General features: G+C 47.0%; 1 protein-coding gene across 1 annotated transcript in view; it reads right to left on the bottom strand.

The window, feature by feature from the left end:
• LOC107107581 (zinc finger protein 850-like) overlaps positions 1-21353 on the bottom strand; it is a gene marked incomplete at its 5' end in the record, with an annotated part of 81180 nt that overhangs the window by 12141 nt on the left and 47686 nt on the right. Inside the window, one exon of the mRNA XM_015407889.1 lies at positions 6290-8040. Within this exon, the coding sequence (XP_015263375.1) occupies positions 6290-8040 (1751 nt within the window). The remainder of the gene's footprint in view (positions 1-6289; positions 8041-21353) is intronic.

A 21353-nucleotide genomic window follows, 5' to 3' on the forward strand; every position in this document is an offset into this window, starting at 1 on the left:
CCCCCCTCCCCGGCGTCCCTTTCTTTCTCCCAGATCTCTTTAAGGAAGCAGAAATGCACCTTTGCTGCAAACGCCCCAAAGCCAAAGTCTTCCTTCGAAAAAAATGAGCTGCCTGTAAGATTTTCCTCCGAGGAACAAAGAGCGGCCGCTTCGAGCCACCGGTCTCAACTTTCCTGTCCTCTCTAGGAGCCAACCAAACACAAAGTCATCTGAAGCCGTCCGGTCCTCGCTCTGATTTGCACGGGGTTTTGGGAATTGTAGTTCCCCTGCAACAAGAACAAAGGCTCAAAATATTTTTGGGGAGAACGTTTCTCCCCGATCGGCTCCCGGCTCCCTTTAGGACCCTCCCTCACCTCCTTTCTTACTTCTCTGCTTCCAGGAACTGTCACCTGGAGCACATCCCTAAAAGGTAGCACATCCCTTTCTCTCCACCCACTGAAGTATTCGGGAGCATCCTTGAATATCAAGAGAGGGGGCGGGAGGGAGGCAAGTGAATTCTTTTTTTAGGCGAGGATGGAGTAACTACATGTCTGTCACCTGGAGCCGGTCTTCCCTCTCCGGGATGTACTAAAAGGTAGCACATCCCCTCTCTCCACCCACTGAAGTATTCGGAAGCATCCTTGAATATCAAGAGAAGGGGAGGGAGGGAGGCAAGTGAATTCTGTTTTTAGGCGAGGATGGAGTAACTACATGTGCCCTGTGCCTTTCAGAATAACAGAAAAAGCTCCATTGGATCAAACCGAAGGTCTGTCTCATCCAGCATTTTATTTCCCAAAGTGGCAGCCACAAGCCTCTGGGTAGCCCAGCATAGGGGATGAACAGCCGCCCCACAGAATTGCCCTAGCGACTCGAGAGGTAGACTGCCTCTGGACATGGAGGTTCTATTTGGCCATCGTATCTAACAGCTACTGGTGGACCTTGCCACCCTCCATGAATCTGTCTCATCCCCCTTTAAAACCATATAATAAAATGGCCAATCACACCACCCCAGCTGTTAGTTCTCATAAAAGACTATAGAGTATTTGATGTAGGACTTTTTTCTGTTGTCACCCAAGTTTATGAGGGCTGCTCAAAGTTCTCATTCTCTCTCTCCCTCCCTCCCCCAGAAAGCCAAGTCCATAGGGTGGCACAAAGAAGCAGCCCTACAGTTGTTGTTGTTCAGTCGCACAGTCGAGTCCGACTCTTCGCGACCCCATGGACCAGGTCACGCCAGGCCCTCCTGTCTTCCGCCGTCCTCTGAAGTTGGCTCAATTTCATGTTCGTTACATCTATGACACTGTCTAACCATCTCATCCTTTGCCGTCCCCGTCTTCTTTGGCCTTCAATCTTTCCCAGCATCAGGGTCTTCTCTAGTGAGTGCTCCCTTCTCATTTGGTGGCCAAAGTATTTGAGCTTCATTTTCATTATCTGGCCTTCCAGGGAACAGTCAGGGTTGATTTCTTTTAGGATTGACTGATTTGATCTTTTTGCAGTCCAAGGGACTCTCAAGAGTCTTCTCCAGCACCATAGTTCAAAAGAATCTATTCTTCTGCGCTCGGCCTTCCTTATAGTCCAACTCTCGCAGCCATACATGACTACTGGGAATACCATTGCTTTGACCATGCGGACTTTTGTTGGCAGGGTGATGTCTCTACTTTTTATCATGCTGTTTAGGTTCTACTGTAAGGGAAGGCATATCTGCAGGTGCAGCGATCCTCAGAGAAGCCAAGCTGTACCTCCCAGAACGCCTTCTACTTAGTACCTCAGTGATAGTGAAGAACCTTTCCTGTTCTCTTTGGGTCAAAAACAAAAGTAAAATCCAGACTAAAATTTATTCCTGTATTATTTTACCTATTTATCATTCATTTTTCTCCCCAAGACTCAGGGCAGATCACACGGCAGATCACACAGTGTGGATCAATGCAGTCAGCAGGTTGAGACATCTATGATGCAATGTAATGGGACTAGGATTACAAGTATCTGGTACAAAGAACAGAGTCATAGAATCACAGAGTTGGAAGGGGCCATACAGACCATCTAGTCCAACCCCCTACTCAGTGCAGGATCAGACTCTAAAGCATCCCTGAGAAGTGTTTGCCCAGCTGCTGCTTGAATACTGCCTGTGAGGAAGGAGCTCACCACCTCCCGAGGCAGCAAGATCACACCGCTGAACTACTCTTACTGTAAAAAAACCAAAACCTAATATACAGCCTCTACCTTTTCTCCTGTTTAAAGCCATTACTGCAAGTCCTGTCCTCTGCTGCCAACAGGATCAGCTGCTCCCTGTCCTCTAAGTGGCAGCCTTTCAAATGCTTAAAGAGAACAATTCCCACCCCCCTCCTCTTCTCCAGACTGAACGTTCCCAGGTCCCTCAGCTCGTAGGGACAAGTTCCTCGTAGGGCTTCGTGTCCAGACCCCCAGACATCCTCGTGGCTTCTTTCTGCACCTGCTCCGTTTGGCCCTTTTTGAAGTGAGGCCTCCAGAACTGCACACAGTAGTCTAACTGTAGGCTGACCAATGCAGTGTGCAGCAGGACTATGACATCTTGTGATTTCTATGTTATGCCTCTGTTGATATACCCCAGGAATGTATTAGCCTTTTTTGCCACTGCATCACAATGACTGCTCATATTTATGTCCCACCTATATCTCAAGGTCTTGTTCACACACGCTGCTACCCAGAAGTGTATCCCCCATCCAGTATGTGTGCTTCTCATTTTTGTTACCCAGATATAGAACTCTGCACTTACGCACCCACTTTTCCAATCTGTTCAGATCTTCTAGGGGTGGTTGCGACTCCTCCCAATTTGGCGTCATCTACTTTAATAAGTAGTCCCTCCTAGGGATGTGCATTCGGTTTGTCTGAACCGAATGCACCCCCGAAAATGGCCCATTCGGACCCCTTTCGGACTGCTGCAGGCCGATTCAGATTCTCTGATCTGATTCTCTGATTCAGATTCTCTGATCTGAATCAGCTTGCCGCGGAATTACCACGAAAACATAGGGTATATTCTGGGGGCTGGAGGGAGAGGCTCCAAACTCCCAGGGTAGCTGCTAGAGCCTCTCCCCAAGATACCAACCACGTTTCAAGAGCATGGACCAGGGGGTCCAATTCTAAGGGCCCCCAAACAGGTTGCCCCTATCCCCTCCATTGTTCTCTATGGTGGGGAAAAATAACTTTCCCCCCACCATAGAGAACAATGGAGGGGATGGGGCAACCTGCTTGAGGGCCCGTAGAATTGGACCCCCTGGTCCAATGCTCTTGAAACGTGGTTGGTGTCTTGGGGAGAGGCTCCAGCAGCTACCCTGCGAGTTTGGAGTCTCTCTCTTAAGCCCCCTCCCCTCCAGCCCCCGGAATATACCCTATGTTTTCGCCAATGACTTCAATGGCCCATAGGATATAATGGGGCTGAAATTGACATTCGGCTGGCTGAAAGACTCTGCACTGACGAAACTGACGTATGGGAGTCTTACTGCCAGCCAAAATTGATCCTGCCCGATTCGGCGGAATCTGAATGGGCCGAATTTTTTTTTTCACACCCCTAGTCCCTCCACCCCTTTATCCAGATCATTTATAAAAATATTAAAAAGTACCAGGCCCAGAACTGAGTCCAGCGGCACCCCACTTGACACCTTCTTCCATTCAGATGAAATGCTGCTGACAACTACTCTTTGAGTGGAGTTCTCCAACCAGTTCCCTATCCACCTAACTATCCTAGAGTCCAGTCCTCAGTCTTCCAGTCTACCTGTCAGAACATCATGGGGAACCCTGTCAAAAGCTTTGCTGAAGTCCAGGTCTATTCTCTCTGCTAAAACAAGACCAGGAGGTGATTGTGGTACAGTGAACTGTTAATATCAAATGTTAGAAGAAAGCTGAATAACATCAGAACATTCCTAGTGCCAATAATGGATATGAAAGCTGACAGGAAGAAATTTGAACAAAGTCTGAATCCAGCGGCACCTTTAAGACCATCAGTTTTATTCCTGGTACAAGCTTCCGTGTGCACACACACTCCTTCAGATACACTGAAACAGAGGTCACCAACCATCAGATATAGTGGGGGGGGGGCTGTTGCCAGGAGGGTTAATTAGTGTCAAGATGCATACGTAACTGAACAATAAGTATAGCTAAGATTGGATTTAAGCAGTTAGTAAGACCTGTGAATAGCAGCAAATCAGCATACAGCGTAATAAAAGAGCTTACAAACAGATGCAAGGACTGAATGACATTAGCATATGTAGATTCAGGTGGGTAGCCATGTTGGTGTGAAGCAACAGAACAAAGTTTGAGTCCAGTGGCACCTTTAAGACCAACGAATTTTTATTCTGGGTGCAAGCTTTTGTGTGCATGCCACTTCTTCAGATACACTGAAACAGATTTTCTCAGGTATTACATATACAAAGGGCAAATTAGAGTCAAGATGCATAAGTACAGCTAATAAAAGAGTTAACAGATGTGAGAACTAAGCTTTTGTACACAAGTTGCTTCATGTGCTGGTCAAAAACATGAGAAGGAATCTTGACACAGACTGAGGGTTTGTCTACAAAACCATATATAGTCTTCCCCAGAAAAATAACTACAAATTCCTACAAAGGAAATGTACCGGGTGAACTTGGTGTGGACATACACTCTCAGCCTAATCCACCTCACTTGCTTGTTGTTATTTCCTCTTCTAAAATAGTTCACATTGCTTTCTTACTGAGAAAGACTAGATCATGAGGGCATGAATACAGTGTAAAGGGGGAGGGAACCTAGTTGCACCCAGGAAAGCCCTGGCGTAAGGACGCCAACAAAACACACGCACACTGTAGCAAGGCACACAAAAGCTCATACCTTGAACAAAACTTTGTTGGTCTTAAAGGTGCTCTTTGCATTTCTCCCGTGTGACTGAGGCACCCCAGCAAAGCAAGCTCTCCCTTGTTCCCTTCCCCCCTCCCTTCAGGGAGGAGCCTTAGCCAGTGGAAGAAAAGAAAGGCGTCCCTTTGTCTCCTGCAGCCTGGCCAGGAAGCTCTGGCTCGGAGGAGGAGGGGGAGGAGCCTCAGCCAGTGCTTTACCAGACTCTCTCAATCACACAGAAGAGGCTTGCATATGTATCTCTCCTGTGCGATTGAGAGAGTAAAGCAAGCTGCAACGTGGCAGCAGCAGAACTGGAAAAGGAAACAGGAAACAGCCAGGTCCTCACAGACCAGATTGGAGCCCTCCAAGGGCCTGATCTGGCCTGTGGGCTGCATATTTGACACCCCTGCTTTAATCCATCTGGATTAGCCCCCTTAATCTTTCTAGATACAGAACACTCAGTTTAGGTGGTCATTGTCAAGAATAAACTACAACTGTACAGCTTTTCTCCCTCAGCAATCTGCCACCTTGGGCCCTCGGGAGCCAAAGAAACAATAAAACAATGAATTTGGGATACATCTCTCCAAACCGGTAGAGTTTGGGTTCACCTCTATCCAGCAGTGGGGAACTACACCCAAAAACTCTGTGCCAGCAAACTACCTGTATACCACAGAATTCCCCAAATGCCACAGGGCCTTCACTTTGGCCCAGTTTAATCTTTTGCCCTCAGTACTTCTAGAAAAGAGATACCCACACATTCCATACTCTCAGCTCCTTTACCCATGCCAATCCGGTACAGTTGAAAGGGTTGAGCATGTTTTACTACATTGTAGACTCTACAAACCTCACCCCTAATATTAGTTCCAAGGCAGATCAGACACATTTTACACATCCCTCCTTGCAGACCTCCATCAAAGTGGCTAAGTTCTGTGCTAAGGTTTTATTCTTAAGGAAGCTGATAACTCAATCCATCAACACTTAGCAGGTATAGGGAAGTTTTTAAATTTTAAACTTTTCTTTTCATGTTTATGCCTCTATGTTGTGTGTTCTAGATGAAGACTCTCATTATCATGTTATAATGTTGTTGTTTGATCTCTGGATCGTAAATAAAGAATGATGATGAAGCACAGAGTGGCTATTCTGACTGCTGGTCAACCCCTCTATCTTACTCCATTTGCAGGCATGATTGGCAGACTCCCATTTGAGCATAAAAGACAGCTGGAGAACTCTCTCTATTCTGTAATTCAGTGATGGGAGAAACCCCCCCCCAAGGGATTTATGAAATTTCTCTGCATGAATCAACACAACTACAGTAACACCGGATTCATGATAAAGGCTCTGGCTTCAGTCTCAGCATTTAGACGGTTTCTCCACTGTATGAATGCTTCAATGTGCCATTTCCCCCCTAGTGTGAATACTTTGGTGATTAGTAAACCTTATGCTGGGATTTTCCCATTCTCAATTTTTTTTTACAGTTTCTCCCCTGTGTGAATCCTCTTATGTTTACTAAGGCTTGATTGATAAGAAAAGCACTTGCTACAAACTGAGCAACTAAACGGCTTCGCCTTAGTGTGCACTTGTCGATGTGAAGTAAGATGGTCGCTCCGTCCAAAGCTCTTCCCACATTCCAAGCATTTATAGCACTTCTCTCCTGTATGAATTCGTTGATGGCTAGTGAGGTGGCTACTCTGAGAGAAGTCCTTTCCACAATCCAAGCACTGATAGGGCTTCTGTCCTGTGTGAATCCGTTGATGGTTAAGGAGGTTGCCACTCTGAGAGAAGTCCTTTCCACACTCCAAGCATCGATAGGGCTTCTCTCCTGTGTGAATTCGTTCATGGTTAGTGAGGTTGCCACTGTGAGAGAACTTCTTTCCACACTGCAAACATTTATAGCACTTCTCTCCTGCATGAATCCGTTGATGGTTAGTGAGGTTGATACTTTGAGAAAAGTTCTTCCCACACTCCAAGCACTGATAGGGCTTATCTTCTGTGTGAATCCTTTGATGTGTAATGAGGCTTACATGCTGACTGAAGCTCTTCCCACACTCCAAGCACTGATAGGGCTTATCTTCTGTGTGAATCCTTTGATGTGTAATGAGGCTTACATGCTGACTGAAGCTCTTCCCACACTCCAAGCACTGATAGGGCTTATCTTCTGTGTGAATCCTTTGATGTGTAATGAGGCTTACATGCTGACTGAAGCTCTTCCCACACTCCAAGCACTGATAGGGCTTATCTTCTGTGTGAATCCTTTGATGTGTAATGAGGCTTACATGCTGACTGAAGCTCTTCCCACACTCCAAGCACTGATAGGGCTTATCTTCTGTGTGAATCCTTTGATGTGTAATGAGGCTTACATGCTGACTGAAGCTCTTCCCACACTCCAAGCACTGATAGGGCTTCTCTCCTGTGTGAATCCGTTGATGGTCAGTGAAGTTGCCACTATGAGAGAAGTTCTTTCCACACTCCAAACATTTATAGCGCTTCTCTGCTGTGTGAATCTGCTGGTGGCTCGTGAGGTGGGCACTCTGAGAAAAGTTCTTACCACACTCCAAGCACTGATAGGGCTTCTCTCCTGTGTGAATCCTTTGATGTGTAATGAGGGTTACATGCTGATTGAAGCCCTTTCCACACTCCAAGCACTGATAGGGCTTCTCTCCTGTATGAGTCCTTTGATGTGTAATGAGGCTTACATGCTGACTGAAGCTCTTCCCACACTCCAAGCATTTATATGGCTTCTCTCCTATGTGAATTCTCTTATGCTGATGAAGGTCTGATTTATGAGAAAAGCTCATGCTACAATCTGAACAATTAAATCGTTTCTCCCCAGTGTGAACGAGTTGATGTGAAGTAAGGTGGTGTCTCTGTCTGAAGCTCTTCCCACACTCCAAGCATCGATAGGGCTTCTCCCCTGTGTGAATTCTCTGATGTTGGTTAAGGCCTGATTTATTATAAAAGCTCTTGCTACAATCTGAGCACTGAAATGGCTTCTTCCCAGTGTGAATGAGCCGATGTGAAATAAGGCTTACTCTACATCTGTAGCTCTTTCCACACTCCAAGCACTGATAGGGCTTCTCTCCTGTGTGAATCCGTTGATGGTCAGTGAGGTTGCTACTCTGAGAGAAGTTCTTTCCACACTCCAAGCACTGATAGGGCTTCTCTCCTGTGTGAATCTTCTGATGTAAAGTAAGGCTATCCTTCCAACTGAAGCTCTTCGCACATTCCAAGAAGCCATATGTTTTCTTGCCTGTTTGGATCTTCTGGTCTTTCTTAACACTGGATACGCAGTTGAACCTTATTCCTTCCGCAGGGTACTCATTCCTTCCATTTTCTTTTTGGATTTTGCTTTGTGCTGAGATGCCATACATGTTTCTGCCCTGCCATGCAACCAATTTCTTGCTCCACTTCTGTTCTTCTTCCATTTTTCTTTTCTGTGGCCTCAGAGGTCTATTTCGATCCCAAGGTTCCACCTCCAGATTCTCGTCTTTTTCTGAAGACACCTCTCCTGGGTTCTCCTGTCTCTCTGTCTCTGGTGCATCTCCTGCAGGAAAAGAGAGAGAGAAATGAAACAAGAGCTCCATGAAAGAAAGACCACTTAGCACAGCCTGCCATTAACAAATGGTACATTCTCAAATAAGAGGTCTGAAAGAGCATCTATATAACTACAAGCAAGAGAAAAGAACAGGCAGAGGAAGAGGGGTACAGAAGGCCCGGAAGGGCAGACCAAAGAGGAACTGCTTCTCAGCAGCAGAATAGCCACTGGACAAGCCTCTTGCTCCAAAGACGTTGTGGCAGCACAACCATGGTATGATGGACCCCTACTGCTTCTTTTTCTGTGAGGCAGATTTTCCCACCAAAACTCTAAATAGCTGTTCCCCACTCTGTCTGAGCAGCCCCTTGGTAGCGTGTGATAATAAATGGTTTATGACTTTCTGCGTGTCCCCTCTGTGGTAGAGAAGATATTTGGCTTTTGCCCACTTGTTATTTCCTTTGTAAATGGTACTTAACACAAAGTAAAGTTCAAACAGGAATGATGATTTTATTAAACAGGGATGATAAAACTGAGGTAAATTTTGTTGTAGTTACAAATTATAATATTTGAACAGGCCACAAAATATTGTTGAAGCTTAGTTTCTTAGAGACACAGTTCTTAAAAGTGAGATGTTTGTTTGTCTTGGAGATTCCTTTAAGATAGTTATATGAATCTTTATTAAGTTTCAATGTTATCATTAAGGAGATTAGTACTTTCTTCTTGTACTTATTCTCCCTCCCTGTGTGATTACATCTTTCCCTTGGACTCTAGAGGAGTCTAATCCATTTCTTTTTTCACCCAATCCAGCGGTCCCTTCAGTTTTGAGCCCACTGAATAAGTGAGAAGGAAATACTCTCAATTTCCTAGAAGCAATATTCTTTTTCTGTTTGGCTAGACTGGCAGCTTCAACCTAATGAACAATCACTCTCGTCAAAACTGACCCTCAGTTCTTGACCCAGTGAAATAAACAGTTTTCCACTTGGCTGACACTTAGATTAAAGTTTTTATCTGGAACTTTTCCTCAGATTTGATGGTACACAGTAAGGTCAAGGTTTGTCCCTTCACGGCACAAGTGAACTTGTCTGTTTCCCTCTGACAGACACACTAACTCCACTTGTCTGGCTTCTGACACGCCAGAGACTAAGCAAGACCAAAAAGACCCTTCTCAGCACTCAGGTGTTCTTAAAGCTCTCCTCAGCTGGTGCTGACCAATCAGAGAGGAGGGGGGGGTGCATGCAGGAAGCCTGTCAATCAACCTGTGCTTCCCAGTGAGGCATTAACCCTTTAATTCCCCAGCTCTCCGAATTTGATGCACTAAGCATCCTGCTTTTGGAGGTCAGTAAGTCACACATGGCATCTTCCTACTCCTAACTCTGAGGAGATTTTTGTCCCCTGGGAACAGCAAACCAGAAATCAGCCTCTTTTTTTGCCTCTTTAGGAACTCCCCTATATGCAAAAAGTTTCCTCATTCGCAAAATGTATTCATTTACTTGGAACATTTGCATGCCACCTGTCTGAGGAATCTCCACAAGGCGGCTTACAGCATAAAATGTAACAAAACCAGAAAAGTTCTTAAAACACAGGCAGAGCATCAAACAACAAAATGTGGAAATGGATTTTAAATATTCATCTGGCTAAAAATAGAAGATAGGGGAAGGGCATCCCACAGGCAAGCTGCCAATCCCGATACAGGCCAATCTGTGGCTGTCACCCCACACAGACTCTAAAAGGACGGCAGAGCTTGTGAGGAGGGCCTTAGCTGGCAGGCTGGGCAGTAGGGGAGGAGGCAGTCTTTTCAGGTAACCTGGGCCCAAACCAGTCAGGGCCATATAGGTAAGAACCTGCCATTATAATTGTGCCCAGAACAGGGCACTCAGCACAGATCTTTCAGCACCAGGGCAATACCATCCCTGTATCCTCCTGGCCCTGACAGGAGCCTGGCTACCGCATTTCAATCTAACGGAAGTTTCCAGACTGTTTTGAGAAACTACCCCAAAAATCAGCCAGCAACGAGCACAGTCAGTTCCACATTGCATACCTCACCTGCTTTGCTTCTCTAGTAACAAGAGGGGAACCACTGGGAAACATGAGGAATGGTGGTGGGGAGAGAAGGCCTTGGGGAATCTCCCCCGCCAACCCAAATCTCCCCTTCCAGGATGTCACGGGAAAGGGTGCAGTGTGGTGACACTTGGAAGGGGCCTGGCAAACACAGGCCTGCAGGAAAACTTGCAGCAAGGCCCAAGGCCTGTGTGTGTGACACAGAAAGGCTGTGCTGAGGCCTATAAGGCACCCCACACCTCAGCCTCAAGCCTTAGAATCATGACGCAGGACTGGTGTGTCCCCCAAAGAGCACTGTGCTCAATGAACTATAACCTCCTGGTGATTCCCAGCCTGAAAAAGATCCATTTGGCCTCAACTCGATCTAGAGCTTTTTCAGCTCCAGCCCCAGCCTGGTGAAATGCTCTCCCAGAGGAGATCCGCGCCCTGTGGGACCTGATGCAGTTCCACAGGGCATGTCAAACGGAAATGTTTTGCCAGGTGTATGGCTGAGACAGCAATAGATACATCTGGTATGGCCTCCCCTGCTCTTTTCCGGCCACCTATTCTCTCCTAGAAACACAGAATCACAGAATCGGGAGGGGCCCTACAGGCCATCTAGTCCACCCCCCTGCTCAATGCAGGATCCGCCCAGAGCATCCCTGACAAGTGTCTGTCCAGCCGCTGCTTAAAGACTGCAGTGAGGGGGAGCTCACCACCACCTCCGGAGGCAGCTGGTTCCACTGTGGCACAACTCTGACTGTAACAAAGTTTTCCCTAATATCCAGCCAGTACCTTCCCGCCCTTAATTTAAACCCATTATTGCAAGCATCAGCAGTAACACCTACTGACACACATGGTGCACAATCCCTCCTTAGATGGGATGTACTATATTGTGCCTTATGGGCCACCTGTTTTGATTCATTCGTTGTATTAGAATGTATTGGTATATTAATTGTTTTGCAATGTGTTTTAAATAGAAATTGCATTTATTGTTTTAACCATTGTTGCTACTCGCCCTGAGCCCTGCAGGGCAGGGGAGGGCTAGAAATCGAATAAAATAAATAAATAAATAGACCTCATCTGGCTACACAGCAGAGATCTTTCCTGGATAGGCCATCTCTGTTTCCCTGAAAGAGCCCCAAAGGATTCTCTCTCTCACCCAGTTCAGTCGGGAAGGAAATGTCCTCTTCAAGTCTTCCTGGTAAAGTCTCCAGTGCTTCTTCTGATGCAAGGCCTTCCTCTGCTCTCGAGGTCCCATTTTCTGTAGGGGGAGAGAGAAAGAGAAAAGGGAAACAATTAAACATGGTAGAATCATAGTGATGCAAAAAAAAAATCCTTTTGTATGTCAATGAAATCGGAAACACAAAAACATCTATATAATCTCTTATCTATCCGAAATTGCAAAGATTAAACACAATTTCTGAGATTCTTAACAAAGAACTTTCAGAAAGCACAACCCATGCCTGAGAGATTCAGGGGCATTTGGGGTGTGGCTGTCTCATATGGGCCCACTGAGGTGAAATTCGCCTGACGCCATTCCATTTGTCTTCTTTGAATCCATGATGTAAGCATTCAAAGTTAACTTCCCCATAGAAAATACATGTTTTGATGCTGTGATCTGTCATTCCTCACATGGTAAGATTTTTTTTTATATCTGCATGTGTGTGTGCATGTGTGTGTGCGCCTGGAAGTCATGGTGACCTCTGTTGACTGACCCCTACTGGGGGCCTGGAGGATATTCCAAGAGGTGGCTGAATAAAGCCTGCCTCTGTCCTCCTGTCTTGGTATTCCAAGGAGGTCTACCATCCAAGTACTTGCCAGAATCAATCCTGCTTAGCTTCCGAGATCTGACGAGATCGGGCTTGCCTGGACTATCCAGGTCAGGGCACATGGCAAGATTCACTCATGGGGATGCAGCCATATTTTCATGCATTATCCTTTCAAGGATGTAACAGTGAGAGCTTTGCAAACCGAGTGAGTGAATGTTTTGCAGAAACTGTCAGGCCTGCTTTTGTTCCATCATCTATACCACTAAGAACCTCAAGATCTGCCACAACGTCATGCCACAGGAGGAAAACCCAGAGCAGGAGAGATCATTCCTGGGTGAAACAAAATAGGCTCAGATCATCAGAGAAGCGGAGGAGGCAGGAGCCAGACCTGTGTGACTGCTGTTCCTCGGAGCAGCAGTAATTTTACTGTCATGTCTCACTGAGCCAAGACTTGGCCACTGTTCTGGGGGGGTCACGCCCACTAGATGTGCCACAATTGAGAACAGGACACCTTTTACACGAATGGTGCTCTTGATTAGACAAAATGGGAATCTGTGGAACTTCCACAGGAAAAAAGGTCCTGCAGAATGAACTGAAACAGTCCTTTTACTGTATTGTTCTCTCTCCCTTACCTGATAAAGAGGCAACTGCACGCCCTCCCAATTCCTCAAAGGTCTGGAGGAAGCTCATTTCTCGTGGATGGTTCTGCGAATCGAGGAACGGTTCGGGAACCCAAAGTCCTTCCAGGGGAACAGGAAAACACTATAAAGGCATTCAGGTGTCCCAAGAATGTTTACAGTATCAAGAATACACCCAGACTTTTGTGGGGAGTATCGAAACTAGAGATGTGAAGGCCTGGAAAAAACCCGGAAAAATTCGGGAAAAAACCGTTTTTTTTCCGTTTTTTCCCCTGAAGATTTTTTGTTTTTTTCTGAAAAATTGGAAAAATTGAAAAAAGAAAAGAAAAAATGATTATGGAACGTTTTATTTTAACATGATGAATAAAATATTTTAAGACAAGGTGTTCAAATATTTTCCAAATCATTTCTAAAATATATGTATATGGTATCAGATTGATCTAATTTCTGTGCACTGAGGACAAGCCAGTCCTAGGTTACAAACTGAACTCTCCAATGCAAGATGCATTTCTTCCTTTAGGAGGTGCTATTGTCAGAAGAAAATAAAAAGGTTTCAGTTTTGTTTTTGCATGTGGGTGGGTATTCTGTTTGTAATAATTGTTTGGATACACTATATTTTTAATATGCTAGTTGTGATAATTTCATGCCAAATAAAAATGTCCATAGTCATATTTTATGTTCCTAAAGTAACAGAATGACTTTCAATCTAGAAAAGACAAAATAAATGCTAATGTAGCATTTTTTTCAATTTTTCCGAAAATTTCCGTTTCCCCCGAAAAAAAACGGAAAAAAACCGGGGTTTTTTCCGAGCTTCAAAATTTCCGGAAATTTTACATCTCTAATCGAAACTATGTACAAGACCCTCATCTGAAAATGAGCAAAAGCTGGAAGCAAACGCAATGCACACATTATTAGGAAGATCCTACCAGACACGTAATTTATTCAGGAAAACTCTGAGGTAACTGGGATTACAGTGGAATCCCATAAAGTGGTCTCCTCAGAATCTGACTCAAGTCTACTCAGTGGGGCTTCCTCAGAGAAAGTGTTTTTAGGCGTCCACTGTGTAACGCCTCAGCACATTCGGTTTCCCCAAACAGGGGAACTTCACCAAAGATCTGATACATCCCCAGGTCTGTAATTCACATGTTTGGTAAACTACCCCCTTTTCCCCACTCACAGCTTCCAGCGGGCAATTCTCGATCCCCCAAAAAAGACCGACTCAACTTCCCCCCAACAGCTCTTAACTGTTGCCCCGGATTCGGCTCCCATCGGCTGGTTCAGGGCGCTGCTTTCATTGCCCCCGGGTTGGTGGGGTAATTCTTCGCCAGCCCACCTGCCTGTCACTGGGTGCCAACAAGCACCCAGGTGCCGGAAGGAAGGAAGGCGGGAGGGGTTAAAATGAGGAGAGATGTAGAATCTAAGTGCTGGATAGGTAAGTAATTGTGTTTTATTCCCGATGTTCTACATATATTCTCCCCCCTTCTCAGTACATCTGTCCCACTACTAGGATTGCCAGATCTGGCTTGGGAGATGTGGAGAGTAGAGTTTGGGGAGAGGAAGGAGCTCAGCAAGAATGTGATGTCACAGGATGTGATGTCACAGGAGAAAGAGAAATCCTAGAACACCCACCCTCTAGGACTTCCGTTTCTTGTAGACCGGGGGTGGCCAAGCTGTGGCTCCGGAGCTGCATGTGGCTCTTTCACATATATTGGGGGCTCCCCATCTATTTGCTTGCCCCCCCCCCTCCTTCCTCTTGCTCCCTCGCAGGGCTCTTTTTGTAGCAGGAACTCCTTTGCCTATTAGGCCACACCCCCTAATGGAGCTAATCCTCCAAGAGCTTACAGAGCTCTTTTTACAGGAGCTACTGTAAGCTCTTGGAGGATTGGCTACTTTAGGGGTGTGTCGCTTAATATGCAAATGAGTACCTGCTACAAAAAGAGCCTCCCCCATCTATTTGCGCGCTCGCTCTCTCTCTCTCTCTCTCTCTCTCTCTCTCTCTCTCTCTCTAAATATCACATTGTATCACAAGCAAGCAAGTAAATATCATTGTACAAATAAATACCATTATTAACATCTGTTTTTTTACCCCCCTTTTTTTTGGGCAGTCTCATTTAAAGTTAATAAAGAGCAAATCTGCATATCTTTCAATAAAACCCTGTGTGTAATATTTGTTCCTATCTTGCAGCCACGTTAAGCCAGTTTGGCCACCCCTGTTCTAGACTCTATGGAGTCCACTGTCTTAAGAGTCCACCTAGATGGGATAGCATCCCTGGGCTGGGACCAAGGAAACGGTTGCCATTTCAGTGCCCAGCAGGTGGCTGAAACAGTCCCCACCCCCGCCGATGTTTCAGCATTTGGAAAGGCGGCGGAGGGGGGGTGGGCAAAAGCGCCTGGCCCGCTGCAGGCCCGATCAGGAGCCAGCCCTCATCGCTTTCAAAAATCTCCCACCAGGCATTCAAGTGCTGTTGTCGTCCCAGGTCCAACCGGGGGATGCCCTCGTTATCTAGTTATGCCATGAAGCTACAGAGGAACCGATCTTTGCAATCTGGAGGACAACTGTCACTCCAGGAGAACTCCAGGCTGCAAAATGAAACAGAAAACACTGTGTATGGCTGCTGCATGGTTATCTCCTATTTCGTGTTTGCCTTCATACACCGTGGTCCCACTGTTTGTATATCTGTCCCAACTGGAAGTTGGAAACTCAATCCACTAAACTATTTTACACGTCCTTGGTAATAGAACAGTAAAACCTGCCACTTGGGAGTGGGAGAGGCTTCCTGGAGTCCGTTACCCACGCTCCCAGGGCTCTTGGGAAAAGGGAGGCGACCCGCTCAGGCCCTCTCTCCCTCCGTCTCACATGTGTCCATGGGTTGATTTACCGGCCAGCATGGGGCAATCTGTCCAAAAATGTCTGTTTCTCCAGGTGATGACAAGAGGAAATATACTAAGGAGCGCTCTCTGGGGCCTAAGAAAGCTGATCAGGCCAGGCAGGGACAGTGAAGCAGAGGGATCTCAAATTTGGGGGATTTGCTACCTGGTGGCAATGGTCTGGATTTGCCACATTCAGGATAAAAGGGCCAAGGACCTTACCCAGAGAGGCCGCCGTCTCGCAATTCTCCTGCATGACTTCCCAGTACAGAGTTCGTTGGGCTGGATCCAGGAGAGCCCATTCTTCCTGCGTGAAGAACACGGCCACCTCCTCGAAGGACACTGGGGGCCCCGAGGGAGGATTTCCCCCGTGCATCTTCTCTGGCTGTCCCTGAGTGGTCACACAAGAGAGCAGATTCCCACAGATGAGTCATGCAAAAGAGAAATACAGAAAAGCCAAACTAATAGCAAGACCAATTAAACGCATCTTTTCAGACTCTGAAGAATATCCCACGAGACATATGTAATCTGGGGAAATCAGAGGGGTACCATTCTCGAACAAATGCTCCAAGAAATACAGATTCAGAGACCTGCGTCCAGCCAGACTTCTCTTGAATCCAGTTTGCTCAAAACTTGCACGGAGTTCAGTCCAAGCAGACACACAGGTGGACTGTTCTCTTACCTACAGTAATATCTTCAAACTGCATAAATACAAAGAAAAGTGCCTGTGTACTGGATCAAACACTGCCCCCCCCCCCATTACAACTTCAAATCTGCTGCATTTGTGTTGGGTTGTTTTTGTGTCTGTGTGTCTGTCTAATTCTTAACATGAATGAAGTGTTTTGGCCTCACAGAACACGGTGTAGGGGTTAGTGTGTTGGACTGGGATTTGGGAGACCCAGCTTCTGACTCACACTCTGCCAAGGAAGCTCCCTGGGCCTGTCACTCCCTCGGGCTAGCCTACCTCACAGGGTTGTTGTTGTGGGGATAGTATAGAGAAGGGCTGAACAATGTGGTGTGGTGTTTTGTGTCCCCATTTGGGGGGGAACTGTGGGGAATAGATAAAGAGAGCACTCTGTGCTCAACACAGTTCAAAGTAATGTCCTTTCCTTTCAGGGGTTTGGTTGCCGCGTGCAGTGTATGAAAATGGCTGAAAAGGGGAGCGTTGGACAGTCACCCGCATCATTAAATCTATTAAGGCTCTGCGACTGTTGCGGCCCTCCTGACTGTCCCAGGATCAAATAAGCATGTCTGGTGGGCACACACGAGAGGGCCTTTTTAGTGGCAGCCAATGTTCCCTCTAAGCTGTGGAGTCTTGTGAGCAAGATTTCTACTTTGTGAGCTACTGTCATTAAAGTTGTGAGCGAGTGATTCAGCTACTGTATAAATTAGTTTGCTCTGGAGCCATCCTCCCTGAGCTAAGACAAAAATGTGTGAGCCGGAGGCTAAAAAAACTGTGAGCTAGCTCACACTAACTCAGTTTAGAGGGAATACTGGTGGCAGCTCCAGGATTATGGAACAACCTCCTCAGGGAGATGGTGCCTGGCCCCCCCCTCACTTACAATCTTGAGGAGGCCGTTGAAAGTGATTTCATTTAGGACTACATTGGCTTAAGTTTACCAGCAGCCCTGAGTTGTGATTCTAAGGGTTGGTTTTAATGTTTTTTACAAACAGGGAGAGAAACACCTTAGTCTGAGAATGGAGGCAGACGGAGGGTTGGGAGGGTCTCGCTGGCTGGCATTTGTCTCCACACAAAACATGTTCTTGGCTGTAGAAAAGTAACAGCTCCAGGAAAAGGAGTCGAACCCAGCCATCCTTAAGGACTAGTTTTCTCTCTTGGTTTGGAGGAGCACCCAAGTACCTGTAGCCCACAGGGCTATAGCCTCGGTCCAGGTTATTCACCCCAGGAAGGTGGAGGATGGGGGAGTGGGTTACGGGGATGCCAGTGGGGGGGGGGGCTGGGGATCCCCCGGAACTACAGCTCATTTTCAGATGAGAGATCAGTTCCACTGGAGAAAATAGATGCTGGGGGGGCGGTGTGTGGACTCTCTGGCATTGTATCCCACTGTGGTCCTTGTCCTCCCCGGGATCCGCCCCAAATCTCCAGGAGTTTCCCAACCAGGAGCTGGCAACCCTAGCGAGTTACCAATTCCGGGTGGGGAAATTCCTGGCGATTTGTGGGTGGGGTCTGGGGAGAAATCCCAGTGGGGTAGAGTTGCCACTGCTGGAGACCGGCAGGCCCCCACCCCCCTGCCGGCTGAGAAGCAGAGAAAGGAAGGAGCAGAGGTGGAGGAGGCGGGAGAAGAGGCTTCCACTTATCAAGAAGGAAAAGAAGGGAATATTTTGCACTGGGAGATTCCCTCTGGCAGAAGAGCCGGGGGGGGGGCTCCCAAGGCGGGGGGGGGGGCGATTTCTGGCCGACGCTTTCCCTGGAGGGTGCTGCCTTCTGCCCCATCCGCCGCACCTTTTGCAGATTTATCACGGGCAACTTTAGGAGTGAAAAAGAAGCGACGAAACCACCCCGTGTGTGCAAAGCTCCCTCCCCCCTCCAAAAGTGCTTCCGAGGGAGCTCATCCGTGCACCCCTAATCTGGGGGGAAAAACAAACCCACCCCGCTCCTTCCGTTCAGGCTCACAAGTCTTCTCCCCATTCCCCGGGGCCCCTTTCTGGCCCGCAGGTCTCTTCGAGGAAGCAGAGACGCACCTTTGCTGCAACCGCCCCAAAGCCAAAGTCTTCCTCCGACCCGGGAAAATGAGCTGCCTGTAAGATTTCCCTCCGAGGAACAAAGAGCGGCCGCTTCAAGCCGCCGGTCTCAACTTTCCTGTCCTCTCTAGGAACCAACCAAACACAAAGACGCACGCAGACTCAGTCGTCTGAAGCCGTCGGGTCCTCGCTCTGATTTGCACGGGGTGTTGGGAATTGTAGTTCCCTGCAACAAGAACACTGGCTGAAAATATTTGGAAGAGAACATTTCCCCCCATCGGCTTCCAGGAACTCTCACCTGCAGTGATTCTTTCTCTCCCTCCACCCACTAAAGTATCCGGGGGCATACCTGAAGATCCAGAGAGAGGTGGGGGGGGGGGAGCGCTCTGAATTCTGTTTTTAGGCGAAGATGGAGTAACTACATGTGCCCTGTACCTTTCCAAAGAATAGAAGAGTTCCACTGGATCAAACCGAAGGCCTGTCTCATCCAGCATCTTATTTCCCAAAGTGGCAGCCACAGGCATCTGGGAAGCCTGCCATACGGGATGAACAGCCGCCCCACAGAATTGCCCTGGCTACCGGCATTCAGAGATGAGACAGACTGCCTCTGAACATGGAGGTTCTATTTGGCCATCTGATGGACCTCGCCACCTCCATGAATCTGTTTCATTCCCCTTTAAAAACCATATAATAAATTGGCCAATCACTTCACCCCTAAGTAGTTAGTTCCCATAAAATGACTGTATCTATGTGACATAGGACTTTTTCTGATATGAGGCTTGATTTGGGCCCTTGTATGTTTTTATAAATCTCTGCAATAAATATATGTATTTTTACTTCTAATTATTCTATATTTTTGTTGTTCAGTCGCACAGTCGAGTCCGACTCTTTGCGACCTCATGGACCAGATCACGCCAGGCCTTCCTGTCTTCCGCCGTCCTCTGAAGTTTGCTCAATTTCATGTCGTTGCATTTATGACACTGTCTAACCATCTCATCCTTTGCCGTCCCCGTCTTCTTTGACCTTCAATCTTTCCCAGCATCAGGGTCTTCTCCAGTGAGTGCTCCCTTCTCATTTGGTGGCCCAAGTATTTGAGCTTCAGTTTCATTATCTGGCCTTCCAGGGAACAGTCAGGGTTGATTTCTTTTAGGATTGACTGATTTGCAGTCCAAGGGACTCTCAAGAGTCTTCTCCAGCACCATAGTTCAAAAGAATCTATTCTTTGGCGCTCGGCCTTCCTTATAGTCCAACTCTCGTAGCCATACATGACTACTGGGAATACCATTGCTTTGACCATGCGGACTTTTTTGTTGGCAGGGTGATGTCTCTACTTTTTACCATGCTGTTTAGGTTCGCCATCGCTTTCCTCCCAAGGAGCAGGCGTCTTTTAATTTCATGGCTGCTGTCACTGTCTGCGATGATCTGGGATCCCAGGAACGTGGGTTTTAGGTTTTAACTATTGGCCCCTTGCTTGTTTTCTAACTTACCTTCGTGGTGGTTGATCTCACAGAGATCCTAGTCACACACCATAAACTCTGCACCACACTGACTCTGATGCCACCTTTGTTTCGTATTATCTGCCCTCCCTGTCGGTTCTGCCTCCACCTTCCTGGCTCCTTGAGGTTCAATATGTACAGTCCCTTCATTTGAGGCACTGCAACTCCCACCGTCTTCCTGAAGTGGGTGCCAAAATTGGGGATTCCTAGCATAATCTTCTGTTAAGTTATGTTGCCAAAGCTGGGCAGCAACCTGGTTGGACAGAAGAATCTTTCATTATTAGGGAGGTTTTTGTCTTGACTTTCAAACAACTTTCCTAATGAAATCCACACTTCAAGAAAGGAATTCTCCCCCTCCCACCTTGATGAACACAGGAAACAGACACTGACCTTCCTGTTTATGCAGCACTTGGCTCCTCTTCCACTGAAGCCTCAGGAACAATTCGGGCTGACGGATGTCATTAATCCCCTCCCTACTGCCTCGCCACTGCCTTCCCCCTTTCCAAGATGTCATGGCTTGTGGTTAGAGAGGGCCGAGGTTTCTCCGGGGCCCAGCTCTCATTGCAGAAAGTAGCACTCACTACTGACTGTCTCTGCTAAGTAGCCTTTGTTCCCTTTCCTTCCTATTAGACTCCTTCCTCACCCATCCCTGGGGTCCAGTTTCTCCTGCTCGGCTCCTCTTCCCTCCTGCCCACACGCCACTCTGACCTGGTATTCTTCCCCCACCCCACTGTCCGTCTTCAGAGAGCTTGCCTGGATGATTCCACCTGGGAGTCTGCAGGCCCTGAGGCAGGGGTCTTTTCCCAGCCCTCCCTCCAAGATCATTCTCTCAGAAAGCCTCCAATTGCCAGGGGGATGAACCAGGGACTGCAGCGGGCAAAACAAGGTTTTCTGCCTCCACACTAGAGCTTGGCCTTAGTGGGACCTCCAGTTCCATTTTCTGCTGCTTTCCCGTCAGTCTCTGTTGCAGAAGCAAAGGGCCCTGGGATAGCTATGCCGTGCTGTAATGATTTCATGTTTAACTGTGTGTGTGTGTGTGGCTTTAAAAGTTTGGTTTGCATGGCTGTGATGATAATCTAGAGTGCTGGAATTAGGCAAGTGATATGATTGGTGAGTGACAGAGGGGGAGGGGTTTTGGAATGGATGCTGTGTGGAGGATTTGAATGTCTATCAAGGGGGTCAGTTAGAGATGACAGTTGAAAAAGTTCAGTTAAAGCTATGTATGAGAGTTGAAGGAGAGGCTTCCCTGTGTGGGTTGTTAAGTTCTATGTCTTAAAATTGAATAAGACAATTGATAAGTTAAGTTCATTCTGAAGTCTGAAGGAGAGACAGTCTTGTGTGTTATGAAAAGTTGAAGTATAAAGAAACAGTAACCGTATATGGCCTGAAGGGAAAAGGGTTACAAAATTTACATGCCCATATCCCTGTCAGTAAGAGAGAAAAGAGTGTGATACACCAAGCATATGTTCAATATTCAAGCCTTCCTGGTTAC

The sequence above is a fragment of the Gekko japonicus genome, unplaced genomic scaffold (genome assembly GCF_001447785.1).
Source record: "Gekko japonicus isolate JY-2015 unplaced genomic scaffold, Gekko_japonicus_V1.1 scaffold4423, whole genome shotgun sequence".
Taxonomy (NCBI): domain Eukaryota; kingdom Metazoa; phylum Chordata; class Lepidosauria; order Squamata; family Gekkonidae; genus Gekko; species Gekko japonicus.